This window comes from Apis mellifera, linkage group LG7 (assembly GCF_003254395.2).
Source record: "Apis mellifera strain DH4 linkage group LG7, Amel_HAv3.1, whole genome shotgun sequence".
Classification (NCBI taxonomy): Eukaryota; Metazoa; Arthropoda; class Insecta; order Hymenoptera; family Apidae; genus Apis; species Apis mellifera.
In genome coordinates, this window is record NC_037644.1 from 1,068,729 (window position 1) to 1,084,389 (window position 15,661).

A 15,661-nucleotide genomic window follows, 5' to 3' on the forward strand; every position below is an offset into this window, starting at 1 on the left:
ATATATATAATCCTTCGTCACGTGGATCATAGAGGGCGTTTCTGGGAGGTAGGAGCGAAGGAGGGGGCAGATTGAGTGGGTGTACAATATACAATGCAAGCCACGGAATATCACGGATTCTCGTGTTAGTTTAGAACGTTTCGATTCTCCTCGAGTTACACTTCTTTTTTTTTTTTTTATTCATTTATTTTATTGCTTTTCTCTCGACAACGTGTTTTCTCTATTTCTCTTCCTCTCTCTCTCTCTTTCTCTTTCTCTCATTCTTTCTTTCTCACATTCTCTCCAAGCACACACACACACAGGACCGCGCACACACGCAACGCGCTTCGAGAAATAACCGCAATAAAGATACGGAGAGAAACAAAACGGGATCGATGGTTGAGCAAGATTCTCATGGAACTTCAATGGAAAGATCGCTATTTGTCGCAGGGCCCCGTTACTCGACGATACGGCCCTGACCCGCGCCCCGAGTACCGCGCAATTCTATCATTTTCCAACTCTCGTCAAGCTTCGAATTTTATCGGTTTTTTTCGTTTCGCGATTTTCTCGAAATTATTTTTCCGGCTCTTCGAGACGAGGAAGCGACGATTTTCACTTAAAATAAAATTTCCTGTGCGATTTCGTTCTGCGATTCTCGATCGAGAAAAGTGGTCAGCGTGGTTCCGGTGGTCGTTTTCCTCGAATCATCTCTATTTTTTTTGTACAATTTCGAATTCTTCTTCGCATTTACATCGGGACAATAATACGATTACGAGGATCTTAAGCAACGGAGGAGTTTGAGGAAAACGAGTTTCCGTCACGGAAATGAAACTCGATCGGTCGACTCTGGTGGAGTTTAACGTTGTTAACCCTTTGATCTCGATACTTTTTAATTCCCGTACACTTTGAATAAAATAATATTTTTTTAATTTCAAAATTTTTTAATACCATTTTTAACAGGCTGTCGTAAATTCTCTCGATGATATTTTTTTCTCTTTTTTTCTTTATTTTTATGCTAACTGCGTTTAGGCATTGGAGGGGGGAGGGGAAATGTTGGAATATTGGAACATTTCCTTTCTTCTTGGAATTTGCGATTCGTACTGTAAAAGAACAGAATAAATAATGGATGAAAAATATGAGGAAAGCGATTAAAGAAGAAGAAGAAGAAAAAAAAAGAATGGAAAAACATTTAACTCATTTATTTAAAATTTTAAATAGGAAAAAGAAATATTTTAAAAGTTATCATTAGTGACAGTTTGTAACTGGCGAAGTAGCGTCGATTAAAAAAAAAAAAAAAAAAAAAAAAGAAAGAAAAAAAAAGAAGAAGAAATAGGAACAGATATATAAAGTATTCACATTATTATACAATAAACACGACGGAGGTATCACGGATGATTTGTTTCGAGATAATAATTAGAAGACGAAAAGAAGAATCCATCGAAGAATAATTATATAGCAACGCTTTGTAGATTCGTTCAACCTAACTAACGGTTCGTTCGTCGTTTCGTACAATCGGAACATTACACATGATACACATTTTTACATTAGAAGTGATATTTCGATTATCGTTAACCACAATCGTTCGCAATTAATTATTCGCGTCAACATTTATCAGATCGGTCGAAACTAATTACAACTTTACACGGTAATAAGTAACAAAAAAAATTTCACAATTTACACTACAATCCGTCCCGTGTTCTATATAAAATAAAATAAAAAAAAAAAAACGAAATCATCAAATCAAAGAGGGAGCATCAACAGAACTTACTCTCTTGTTGTTCTCTTCACCGCGAAGAGAGATAATTTTACATTTACACGTATTCGTACATTATCGATGGTCGATAATGAAAACGAATTGAAAAAAAACGCAATTGCACTCTCTCACCCCTGATAATAAAACGCTCACAGTGATCCATTCCCCGTTCAATCAGATTTGATCGAGAATCCGAACAATACGAATCTCGTTGATCAAAGGGTCAACCGAAATCGCGGGATCCATCCTCGGGTTTCGGAAACGGCACAGGTTCTCGAGTCACTTTCTCTTCACGATTCTTCACCATCTCTCTCTTTCTCTCTCTCGAGTTACCGTGAAACTCGGTGTTCTACGACGACGATTCCCGCGAGTAATCTACATCGATCGTTTATACAAAGAGGAGGGACGCAAGGGGGTGGGAAGGGCGAGCGGTGTTCCATTTTTCGAAGCAACGACGTCGAGAAGAGATGGATGAAAGCCCCGAGAGAGATTTTTCGACGTGTCGTGTTCCGATTCCAATTTTCGAAACGTTGGTGAACGAGGCTGCCCATTGTGGCGCCCTCCGTCGCGAATCGAGGAACGACGCTCGATTTTTTTCCTTTCCTTTTCCTTCTTATTTCACGAATCACGCGTGAAACGAAACGATTCTCGCGGCCAAAGTTCTATCATATAGGATCGAATATCGAATTTCGTTCTCGTTCGAAATTACAACCTTTTCTTCTCTCTCTCTCTCTCTCTCTCTCGTCTCCGATATTTATTCTCTTTCCTTCTCACTAGTTTCGAGGGCATCGACGCGTGATCGGGCAGCGTGCGTCGTTTATGCGTCGTTTACGTCTCTCTAATAATTAATATAATATTATATTTAATAATTAATACAGAGAGTAGTTATTTATATTTATATATATATAATATATATATATAATATCACTAGGGTACATATGTACAGGGGCTGCAAATAGTATAGAGCTGCTCTCGTATTGCAATGTCTCTGTTATTAATAAAACTTTCGCTTATCGCATCGCTCATCGTATCATCCGTTCTCTTTCACTCTTCCACCACAAACCGATCACTTTCACCGATTACTTTTCGAATCACTTCGAGCGTGGCCTGGCCCTTCTCCTCCTCCCAAAGATGGAGGACAATCCCATCGAATGATCGAATTGATCGATCGTTATCGATCTCGTTAAACGCGCTTTCCTTCCTTCCATCCCCTCCCCCCTCCCCCCACGCTCCAAACGGCTCGAAACTCATCTCAACTCTCTCTCTCTCTCTCTCTCTCCTCCCGTTTCGATCCTTCTCTCGCGCCAAACGAGACTGCCGCCCACGCGACTAGCAAGCTCTCCCAGCCCCGTGCTCTCCGCCCGCCCCCTCCCCCCTCTCCGTGCCCCGTGAACGATAAAAATGTACACCAGCATCGCGCGCAGTCCACAGTCTCGGGCAGCGTCCACAGGCCGGACCCCGCGTCCATCCGTCCCGGCCATTCTTATGTACACACTCGCAGGGAAGCAGCAGCGGCACGACGGTGGCCCGTCCCGAGAGATCGGCGGTCCCCACGACGACGACGACGACGACGACGACGACGTAAACACGAGGGCGGCGATCCCCGGGCAGAAATTGCACTTCGTTAACTCGAGCGTCCCTGGTCCAGGTCCCCGGGGCCCGGTCCCCCCCTAGGCGCGGACCCGTCCCGTCCCGATCGATCGGGGCACGGATGGCGGCAGAGCCGCGGACCGACGACCCTCTTCTCCCCCGCTACGACGGCTCGGAGGTTGAGTCCGGCTCCCTCTCGTCGCCGGATAGCTGCTCGGGCTCGCAGGGTTCGATCAGCTGCTCGCCCGCGGGGTCATCGTTCGTGCTGGTCACGGGCTCGTTCTCCTGTCACGGACTCCCCCCTCCAGCGTCCGCGTCCCCCCTGTGCCCGCCGGGCGTCAGGCTCGGGCTGCGCCTCCTCTTCTCCTGCAACCCGTTCACCATGTTCTCGATGGACTTCAGTTCACCCGCGGAGCTGCCCCCGGACGGCCCGAGGCCGGCCGGGGTCGGTGTCGGGGAGCCGGTCGGGGGCCTGGGCGGCGGGGACCTCGGGCTGAGCGTCCTGCTACCAGGCGTCACGGTCTCGAAAGCGGAGCCGTGCGAGGGCGCGGGCAGGGTGTACGGGGCGAAGCGGTGGCCCTTGAGCTGGTGGAGGGGGCTGGCGAGGGGGTGAGGGTAGTGGGCGAAGAGGGCCGGGTGCTGGGACGCGGCCAGGGCCAGTTGCGCGTTGAACAGCATGCCGGGGGTCACCCCGCCGTGCATCCCGAGGGGGCTGGGCGGGATGAGGGGGCCCGGGCCCGGGTAGAGGCCGGGCACGGGGGGGTAGAGGTAGGGTAGCAGGGGCGGATGGAGCGGCGGGCCGACCGAGACGTCCGGTCTGGGCCCCTCGGACCCCGTCGGGCCCGCTCCGCCCCCGCTCTCCGACCCCGACGACTCGCTCCCCTCGCCCCTCTCGCTCGTCCGGTCCTCCCTCTCGCGGGAGTGCTCCCGCTCCCGTTGGTGGTGGGCCGGGTGCGGCGTGTCGGGCCCGACCACGTCCAACAGTTTGTCCTCGTCGTCCAGTAGGTCGTTGACGGAGTTGGACGAGCGACGCTTCTCGGGGGATGCTGGCCCACCTGTTGTCAGACGGGAACCGCCACCTGACACCGTCAACAGCGCCTGCCTTCTGCAACAACGACGCGGAGTTAGCAATCTTTCGAGGCTTCCTTCGATGTTCCAACGCAGATGCAGAGATGCATCCGGTTGCGTACGGAATATCTCGCATTCGTACAAAGTATGTCGCGTTTTCGAATTTCGATCAATTATTATTTATTAACAATGCTTATATGTATATGTAAGATATTTTTTTTCCTATTCAATTCTTATTTTCAATTCCTCGAGGCGAGATTAAAACGAAAGATATCTCGTACGCAATGCGTTAATTATATTATATTTAAATATTTTTAAAACGCGATATATCCAATTGCATATGGAATATCTGCTTGCATTCGTACAAAGTATATCGCGTTTTCGAATTTCGATCAATTATTATTTATTATAACAATGCTTATATGTAAGATATTTATTTTTTTTTTCCTATTCAATTCTTGTTTTCAATTCCTCGAGGCGAGATATCTCGTATGCAATGCATTAATTATATTTAAATATTTTTAAAACGCGATGCAGAGATGCATCCAGTTGCGTATGGAATATCTCGCATTCGTACAAAGTATGTCGCGTTTTCGAATTTCGATCAATTATTATTTATTAACAATGCTTATATGTATATGTAAGATATTTTTTTTCCTATTCAATTCTTGTTTTCAATTCCTCGAGGCGAGATATCTCGTATGCAATGCGTTAATTATATTATATTTAAATATTTTTAAAAACGCGATGCAGAGATGCATCCGGTTGCGTACGGAATATCTCGCATTCGTACAAAGTATGTCGCGTTTTCGAATTTCGATCAATTATTATTTATTATAACAATGCTTATATGTATATGTAAGATATTTTTTTTCCTATTCAAGTCTTGTTTTCAATTCCTCGAGGCGAGATATCTCGTATGCAATGCGTTAATTATATTATATTTAAATATTTTTAAAACGCGATGCATCCGGTTGCGTACGGAATATCTCGCATTCGTACAAAGTATATCGCGTTTTGGAATTTCGATCAATTATTATTTATTAACAATGCTTATATATATATGTAAGATACTTTTTTTCCTATTCAATTCTTATTTTCAATTCCTCGAGGCGAGATATTTCGTACGCAATGCGTTAATTATATTATATTTAACAGGTTTTTGAAAGGTGATTATATGTATATATGGTTTTGTTTTATTAATTTTGAAAGTTATTTCTCTGCTCTCCAAAGGGAAAGAATTGTGAGTATTTTGAAAATTTGGATATAGGGTGTTACGTGGGGGATCCTTTGAGATTCAGCTTTTAATCGAATTGTTTCGCACCTCTGACAAATTACAGGCATTTTAATTGCGCGTGATCACAGGGATACTAACACGCGTGTGTTGGTAAAATAGGGTATTGATTACGTATGAGAGGATCGATTCTAGCGAAACAACACGTTGATGTAGAAAATTGTGTAATAAAGTATTGTTTATGTGATCGATTATTTAAAAGGATCGATTATTTAAAAGTATCCTATTCTATGTGTATCATTAAATCAATTATGTATAGGAATAATTGTTTCTTTGTTGATAATTTAAAATAATGTAACAAAAGACTTTGATTTTCTTTTCTTTCAAATCTCATTTTCAATTTAAGAAATTTCAAGTTGAAAATCAATTTAAAAATTGAAAAATTAGCAATTGAAGACTTGCATCGCGATGATCAAAATTAAAATAGTTGAATTTGATATTTCTCGATTCATAACTGAATAACTCGAAAACGTAGAGCGTTGAAGCGTTTCAAAATTTTATGAAAGCTGCCAACTTTTTCGTTAACTAAAATTATCCGACAAATTTGATAAAAAAACCAAACGAAACGTCAAAAACCTTTTATTCTTTCGTTGTCAATAGAATGATAACTTGTTTATTTTCCCATAAAAACTACTTGTAATCGATCACATTTTAACACAATGGAAAAAGAAAATCGAACATTCCGAAAAATCCCTAAATCAAAATCACAAATAATCACGATACTCGTCGCATATAAATATTCAAAGAAACGTGAAAAAATTACGAGGAGGAGGAGGAAGAAGAAGAAGAAGAAAAAAGTATTAAAACTGATCACCGAAAGGAATCCAACTTGTAATTCCAGCCTCGCCACTTAAAATAACTACAACTACAATGATAAAGCGTTCACGAACGATCAGGATGCAAATCAGCGTATTTCAACGAATAATCTAAGCAAAGGTAAGTATCGTGTAAATCTGGACTACAGCCGCTCGAAAGCCGGATGTAACGAGGAGCTTACCGATACCTTAATACCGTATAATGCGATCAATGCACTGACACAAACGCGGCAAAACGACGAGCAGGCGAAACAGAGACCCGGCTCTCGTACGCAGCGATGGGTGCAACAAGGAGGGACGATCCACGATGACATATATACACATTGTCGGTGTACGGATGAACCCATGAGCTTGGAAAGGGTGTTACTTACGCTCTACGGTTCTCCGGTTTCCGACATGCTTAAATACGTTAAAATCAATAATTTACGTGGACGATATGGGATTCGGCGAGCCAATTCTTTTCCAACTTATGGAGATAAGATTTTTTCCCCGATCCAATTTTTATTACGAGCTTTGAAAAAGAGATCGCAAAGTTTTATTTTTTTATTATGAATAAGAAAGTATTCGAAGATTTTGTTCTTCTATTCCACTACTCGATTACTCGATCTCGATTTTTGTCAGGCAATAAAATATCATTTTGTTATAAAAATAAGATTTTCACTTGGAAGAATGGAATAATAATACGCGAGTAGTTTGAAAAAAAAAGAAATCCTTTTTTCTGCGATCCTCCTCCCCCTCGTTACGGAAATTTTCATAAATCCAACGTTAAAGTTTAAATTTACTCTATCGAAATTTTTAAATTAAAAACCCGGCGGGGAACGCTACCCGATTAATTTTTCTTTTTTCTCGTTTCCCGTTCGTTTAAACATCTCGATCGCGGAACGAGATACCCGATGCAAACGCGAATCGCATGATTATCCGTGAAACGTATCTCGTCGGCCGATCCCGCTATTTGCACTTACACGCGAGCAGGATGAAGCGGGTAATTGGATTCACTAGGTGTGCTTCTGTCGCGTACGCGACCGTTCCAGTTTTCCAACTGGTTCACGCCACTTGCTCGCGATTTCAACATCCTTATCATTCTAAATGCCCTCCATTATCTCTTACAACCGTAATCTCGGCGTGCAGCGTAAAAGAAGCAACGATTTAATCCTACGTTATTTATCTTACGAAACGACGCGTGCAATATTAATCATCTCGTTCAAAAATTCGCCTTTCTTCTCGTCTACTTTTTATCAATTTTTTCTTTTTCTTTCGAAACGAGACAAGAAACTCGATCGAGATTTTAAAATATCGTAATCGATCATCTTTCTCGACGTACGCAAAGAATAAAATTATATTTCAATGTGAGTGATTTTTGATCGTCGAATCGAGAGAAATAAAATTAATGTCGAGGTATATCTGATATTCTTTTCGTTCGAAAATTATTTAAAATATTAGGAACAATTACGTTATTCTTTGGTATCTGGAACGATCTAGAAACGATACTAAGTTAAATAAAGCATTGGAGACATATCAGTGAATTCGGTTTCTATTCGAATTAATGGAATAATCGATTCGACCGATATCTGCCGCCCATTTTGCCAAATTATGCTTGCTTCTCAAGTTTCCATTATTAATTATGCAGCAAATTCATCGCGCGAGCTGTAATTGAGCCACTTGAAAAATCCTTTCTGAAATTATCGAGCGGTTATATCAACGAACGAATTCGTATCTTTCGTGTTATTCATTTTTGCTTTCTTTTTCCTCCTGAAATTGTATTTTCTTTCTATTTCATCGTCACAATTTCGCAGAACGTTTAGAAATACGGTCGAGAGGAAAATTTGTAGAATTTTTAGAATTTGTGTACGAGTACTGCTTCTGAAAAAAAAAAAAAAAATATTGATAGATAGATTGATATTCCAAAAAATAGCTCTTCAGCTTTTTTAATTGGTCCAATTCTATCGCGTCAATATCGAAAATTGACAAGACAATATCGAGAATGCCGTAATTCTAATCGCTTCTGATCGGAAATCATACTTTATTTCCATCCTCTGTTGCCTATAGCTCTCTTTCTCCAATAATTTTACCAATCTGACTATCCTAGATAATATATTTTTAATTAACTTTTTGTCTCTTTCGCTCTTGGCCAAACCAATTCTCCTGTGAATTTCTTAGCTGAGTTAAATAATTTCGCGTATTAAATTATTATTAACGTATAAAACTTTTGTATTTTAACATCTTACGTACCTCTACGTGTAAAGAAAAGAAAATTTGTCGAATATTAAAGTCTATATCTAGTTCTTTTGCATGATATTTTGAACCATCGAATCTGTCTTTTTGACGGTGATCAGATGCTTAACGATACTTTTGGATCCTCGTTTGTCAGAACGAATCTTTCACCTTTCTTGTCCCACGTGATCGACAATCTCTCAACAGAAATAATTGTTTAATAATCAAACTCATCTTCTCTCAAACCTCTGAAAATAATATTTCCATCTCCACGAACATCGAACTCGAACTAATAAAAATGTGACTCGATATATCATGGTCCAATTTGAGAAAATAAAGAAAATCATCTAATTATTATTCCACGCCTCGCAAGATTACTATAAAGAGCTTAGTAATCCATTCGTGATATTAAAAAAAAAAAAGAAAAACAAAAATCAAACGTGAATAAATATCGAATCCAAATATCTACCAAAAGGTTAAAAAAGAAAAAGAAGATGAAGCGATTCGATCTTAGCCCGAACCACGATCCACTTCCATCCCATCCCGCGCGAATCCTGTCGATCCTCGACTACATGCGGCCTGATCCACCCCACATCCATCCATCCATCCACCCTTTCCTCTCCTTAAACAACCCGACACAGGGGGTTGTGACGTTGACTTCGTTAGAGAAAAAGAGCGGGTCAAAGGTCCCGGCATAATTCCCTCGTAATTACCTAGCTAGGTAGCCAACCACCACCCCCTCCTCCTCTGATGCGTCTGAAACGTTCGCACACGTAATAATAATGGAAAAGAACCACCCCTCCCCCCCGATCGCCTTTGACGCGATCGGCGAGGATCCATAATCACCCTCGAACCGACTCCTCTTCCTCCTCCTCTTCGTTCTGTCCTTCAAACACCCCCACCTGGCCGCGCTTTTTCGCGATGTTCGTCGAATATTCCCCGTCGACGATGTTCACGGTCGTCTTGGCGGTGTCGAACCCGTCTTTCTGACGGTGATCGGATGCGTAATTGTAGTTTTTTATATGTATATATATATGTGCGTATATCGTAGGGTGAATGGGAAGAAGGGGGATGAAAAGGATCCACGATGACTCGTTGGATGGGTGAGGGTGATTATTATTTTCTATCTCTCGAAAACGCACGAGCGAGGGATTCGAGTGGTTTTCGGGATGATTGTTCTGAATGCTAGGTGACGTGTCGCGGAATTTAGTATGGAAAAGGTTGGAGGAAGGGATATGTGTTGGGATTGATAAGTTTTTATAACTATTCCTTTTGAATTACGATTGAAATATCTTTCGAATTTGTCAAAAATATCTCTATTGGATTTGAATTCGAAATGTATTTTATTAAAATTTATTGACAACTTCGTAGCTTTGTTTTTAACCAATCCAAGTTCAATAGGAGGAGTCATTTGTTAAAAATTATTGAAAATATACGATGATCGATCGAAGGAAGATTGGAGAAACAAAAAGTTTTGCGAATATCTCTATCGATAACTTTCGATTTATATGCCACAGTACGGAGAAGGTCAACCGGTTTTTCTTTCTCAAACTTCGTCAAAGAAAACCCTCAACTTCCTCGTGAAAGTAAAAAATTATGATCGATTGGCCACTTCAAGGATGGAAGAGACGATGCGATAAGCACGATCGTTGTAAAATCATCCGATAAATGGCCGGAGGAGTATGAGAAAGAAACTTTTAAATATTTATAGGCGGGGAAATTTTCCAATCGAAATCGCAATTCGATATTCCAATATTTCGAGACGGTAACGAAATCTTTCTCGCGGAAAGAAGCGTATCGATATCTGCTCCACGTGCTTGTTGTATTCGATTGACAATCAATTATCCAACCAATTATTCGATCGAAATTTCGTACATCCAATCAAGTCCTTTAAGGATCGATCCTCGAGATTTATCTTTATTTAAATCTCGACTACGATTTATCGTCGCAATATTATCATATTCATGCCCCCTCTCTAAATCTGGCAACCTCGAGTCACGAAATATCTACAATAGGCGGAATACACGAAGGATTCGATAATTGTCGCGTAACAAACGGAACAAATGGCGGGGCGTGGCGATTAATAACGCGAAACCGGCGTGGAAATCTCGGGCGGATTGATTCTTCGCGCGGCACGATACGATCGTTCCGGCGCGCGCCTTGATAAATGACGTGACAACGAGCCGTGCCGGGGCCCAGTTGTACCCTTTTTATCTTCCCCCTCCCTATTTTACCCGAGAAAAATATTACTCCTTCCTCCCCCTCCTCTCTCTTTTTTTTCTTTTTTTTTTTTTTAACCACGACACGGCATGACGAATCGACCGGGCCACGCTCCAACGGCGTTTGCCCGGTTAAAAACTTAATGAAATAAGCCGCGTCGAATCTTTGTTAGGAACTCGTTGACTCATCCTTTCGCCTCGAGAAAGATCGTACGATTCCAGTCGAATCGAAACGCGTGAGAATAATTTAGCGTTACGTGTTTTGTATTTTTGAAATTCATTGATTACATTTAGCAAGCGGCTTTTTTATTTTCATTTCTCCTTTGATTTAATTTTTGAACGATCGATGATCATGCATAGAAGGAGCAATCAGATCGGAAAAATCTAAAACACATTTTTTTCAAATTTACGTAAAATTGTGAAATAATATAAAATCGTGCGCTAAAATTAATTTTAACCATTTTACCCTAAAGGAAGCTATCGTCTATCGATGGGAGAAAGGTGCTACCCGTGCCACGAGGTAGAGAGAGAGAGAGAGAGAAGGCCTGGCACGCCGGAAGTGGTCCGCCCCACCACCAGAAAACCAGAGCCTTTATACGCCGGTTACTGGCTGTGGCGGCGATATAAAATTCAAAGCCGCCACCGAGTGGCACCCTCCACGCTAACGACAGCGCCGCCCCTGAGCATCAGTATGCTAATCCGATGATTGGCTATGTTCCAACCCCGTTCGCTCTCCTCCTCTCTCTCTCTCTCGCCGCCACGACTCCATCTCCTGGCTCTCTGCGGCTTCCTGATGGGATCCGGCCACCCTTAACCGAAACCATAAGCCAAAACTAACCCTTATTCTAATTAGGCGGCGCCACGACGCGCCCCCTGCTTTGCATATTTTCTCGATTAACCTCGCCCTTTCTTTATCCGGACGGCGTGTCGGGCGTCGCTTCAATTTCCGCGGAATTTCCTCCCCCCCTCCCCTCTCTCTGCTTTTTCCACCATCATCCTCCCCTCGAGCATTTATCTTTAAGGAATCGTCGGACCGCCTTCCAGAAAATTTTAATTTCCTCGCGTTTGGGAAACGAAGAAAGGAAAATTAAACGGGTAATTAATATTATCTTTCTCCATCCGATGAATTTTTGGACATCGATGTATAAAGGATGTCCTAAAATTAACGCAAGATTTGTTGGCAAGCCTGAAAAAGAACAGTTTGACAGCTGAGAGTTTAAGGTTAAAATGGAGCGTTATATTATATAACAACTTTGTGTCTTCATTATTGAACAATATTTTAAAAATAATGAAAGTTTGATGAAGCACATTTTCATCTCGATGGCTTCGTTAATCGGCAAAATTGCCTTGTTTGGAGAACCCACGTGAGAATTAGTGAAAAACAAATAAACCCACAACGTGTCACTGTTTGCGGATTTTGGGCATCTTTTTTGAGAATGAGGCTGATCAAGCAGCAACTGTTAAAACTCGATATCGCGACAAGATAACACGGTTCTTTCTGCCGAAATTGGATGATATTGATGTGGCCAATATGTGCTTTCAACAAGCCAATGAAATAATTCAATTACTATATGAGACATTTCCTGTACTCTCTCGTTTCGGTGATCAGAATTGGCCCCCTAGATCGTGTGATTTAACGCCATTAGATTTCTTCTTACGGGGTTATTTGAAGTGAAAGGTCAACAATTCCACAACCACACGTGTATTACAAGAGGAAATTAAACGCTGCATCAACGAAATTCAGCCACAATTATTCCATAAATACTTTATAATTCGCTTAAAAAATAAATATCCAAAGACTAAAAACTCTCTTTTATATTTAATTCAAATCTTGCGTTAATAACACCCTTTATATATATCGTTTAAAGAACAATAAATAAATCAATCTTTCAGAATCTAAAATATTCTTCTCGTAAATCGAGCCGATTCTTAATATGAGACTTTCAAAGGATTAAAAGAATGTATTTCTTTCGCGAATCATCCCAATCCATAAACCTCGCCTAATTAGCTCCTCGATCGAATGTTTCGCCGCGTTACACGCTCTTTCACCCTTTCCTTTGACGTCCACGAAATTAGCGAGGCTTAACTCGGCGGCAGGCTTTCGCAGGATCGGCGAGGTTAACAAAGTCGACACGAGGCTTATACGCGCTTACAGACCGACTTAACGTCATCAGGATGCGCCCGGGGGCGGGGATGAACCCCGTCTCCCCACCGGGGTGAAATTGAAACGGGGCCCGAGCAGAGGGCGAGCAGCCCTCGTAAGCTCGTAAAGCGGCGATATATTGAATACGAATGCGAACACGGCGCAAATGAGTGCCGGGCGAAAGAAAGCAACCCCCTCCGGCCCTCGGGGGCTGACCCCGAGCCCTGAATCCGTTCAACCTAATAGCAGGGATCGAGGGGCGAACATGAAAAGCTCGGCCGATCAATTAGGTCCATCTAGAAGACAGGAATCGCTTTTGGAAATCGAGTGGGATATGTGGGAGTTATCGATGACGCCATAATTTGCATTGAAGGCTGTTATATCCCTTGTTCTCGATTTATTATTCGAATATCGATTTCAGGGTTGGTAATTTGTTAAATTCGAAAGAGTAATAAGTTTTATGGGAATAATTATAATTGGTGAAGTTTTGAAAGCGATACTCACTTTTTCTCGCGTTTCCCCGCCCCCGTGTCCCGGAATCCCTTCGCAAACGGGTTGTTGTCGATCTTCAATTGGGTGATCTGCAACGAGAGAAGATTATAATGAGTGTGATTAATGGTTCCATTAATAAAACGATCGTATCTCAATTTCGATGACAATTTAATATTGAATATTAAAATATTAATTACAAGAAAAGCAGCTTTCGAAAAAGTTCGGTTTCTTTTTTCGAGGGTCCAATTATATTTTCTCGCAATTCTTTCTTCTTTTCGATCCCAAATCGCGGTCCGTGTTACGAGGAATCGGCGGCGATCCCACGAAACAACGAGCCGGATGGGTTTCGAGAAAGGCGGAGGGGCCTCGAAAAGATCCACAAAGCCGATATATTTCTTCTTTCAGCAACGCAAGATACCGGGAAGCGGCGGAAGATAACGGTAAAGAGAGAAATCGCGTGACGAAAAATCCGGACAAGGGCTCCCTTTTGCGCGAGCGCCACCTCGAGAATACCGGGAACCACCGATACTTCCGCGAATGCCACGATCCCAATTAATCGGTGAAAGGATTAATCTTTTTGATCCTGGATTTCTTTCCTTTCTCCAATCAATCCTCGATCGAGGACTTTCTTTCCCTTTTGTCGGGATGAAATGGTGTTTCGAAAAACGATTCACCAAATATCCTTCCATTTTGGAAATTATTCTTTCTATTCCTCAAATTATCTCTTTTCTTTATTTTAGAATTATATATCAAGCTCAACAACCATTAATCGAATTCGTGTAATTGCAATCTCCAAAAAGTTGAAGACAATCGATAGAGATAATGATAACTTTCCGACGAAGGAAACGGATAAATCGGATATTAATTAATTCTATGCGTATCGATCCATCGAGGGAGCATAAGGGGCTCGATTATCGACATCCTTCTCCCTCCTCTGCGCAGATTCCAGGGAAAAAAATTCCCTATATAAATCCGAGAAAGTCTCCAGACGACGATTTCCACCTCGAAACTTTTTTATCTCCCTCCCGCAAGTAAAAGAGAAAAAAAGGAGTCGATTCCCCATTCGAGCGAAACTTCCCTCCCTCCCGACAAAAGGCCATAGTTCGATCCACCACCTTTCTCCAAGAGAAAAGAATCTCTGTAGCCAAAACTGTAGCCAGACTGTAGTCTCTAACCCCCATCCTCCCAGACGAAAAGAAAATCAGATCAGAGCAGAGGCTTGACTCACCTTCTCGTTCTGATAGGCGGTCACCGCGATGAATTCCGTCTCCTTGAAAACGTAACTCCTGAACGTGGAGTAGGGAAGCTTCAAGATGTCGTTGGCCCGCACCAGGTGAAACCTTGGCTGATACTTGTGCATCGAGTTCAATATCGTCTGGAAAAGAAATCATCGGACCGTACATTGGGACAGACTGTTTCACAGCGCAGAGCCCGTGCTCGCAATAATCTCTCGCTCGCTCTCGCATACACACACACTCTTTCTTCCTTCCTCTCTCTCTCGAGTTCTTTCATATTCGTTTCGAGGAATCGAACTGGCTGCGCGTAGAAAGGAGCCGTATACATAAAAGGAGCCGTACGTAGGTGCATACACTTGGAAATTGATATTAAATTTTGAGAACATCATTTTACGGATTAAGATCAATCTTAATGTTTCAATGGTAAAATCCAGCAAACGGATGATTGTAATAATCGCAGGAATGATTGAAAAATAGACAATGCTTTTACAGCCAGTCTCGATTTCTCTCAACTTGCATCGAGGAATATCAAGCGTTCCTTCAAATTTCTCTCCTCGCGAAACAAATTACACTCTGCTTATATCGTTGCATATTCGTTCGCCAGCACAATTACGTCGCAGTGATGGGCCGCGTGCACAATACAAGCCACAGGCGAGAGAGGAAAGAAAGAGAGAGAGAGAGAGAGAGAGAGAGAAGCGGTGGAAGAGACACGAATTCTAGCCGGGATTATTTATCATGCTGCACGGGATTCCGAAAGCGCGGTTACGGATCGAGAAGAAGAGATATTTCGCAAAGCGGCATAATCGTTGCTCAAGTTGCGTCATGCGGCATCGGCCGATCGGGCAAAACTTGTAAACTCGTT

General features: G+C 42.2%; 1 protein-coding gene across 3 annotated transcripts in view; it reads right to left on the reverse strand.

Moving 5' to 3' along the window:
- Positions 1-546: 546 nt before the first annotated feature.
- Positions 547-15,661, reverse strand: part of LOC726842 (optomotor-blind protein) — a 113,200-nt gene continuing 98,085 nt past the window's right edge. For 2 of the 3 annotated variants that reach the window (XM_026441623.1, XM_026441621.1), the window contains exons 5-7: positions 14,793-14,939; positions 13,577-13,653; positions 547-4,427 (exon numbers count right to left, since the gene is read on the reverse strand). In XM_026441623.1, coding sequence (XP_026297408.1) covers positions 3,611-4,427; positions 13,577-13,653; positions 14,793-14,939 — 1,041 coding nt within the window. In that variant the 3' untranslated portion in view covers positions 547-3,610. The remainder of the gene's footprint in view (positions 4,428-13,576; positions 13,654-14,792; positions 14,940-15,661) is intronic. The other variant, XM_026441622.1, reaches the window with a different exon arrangement.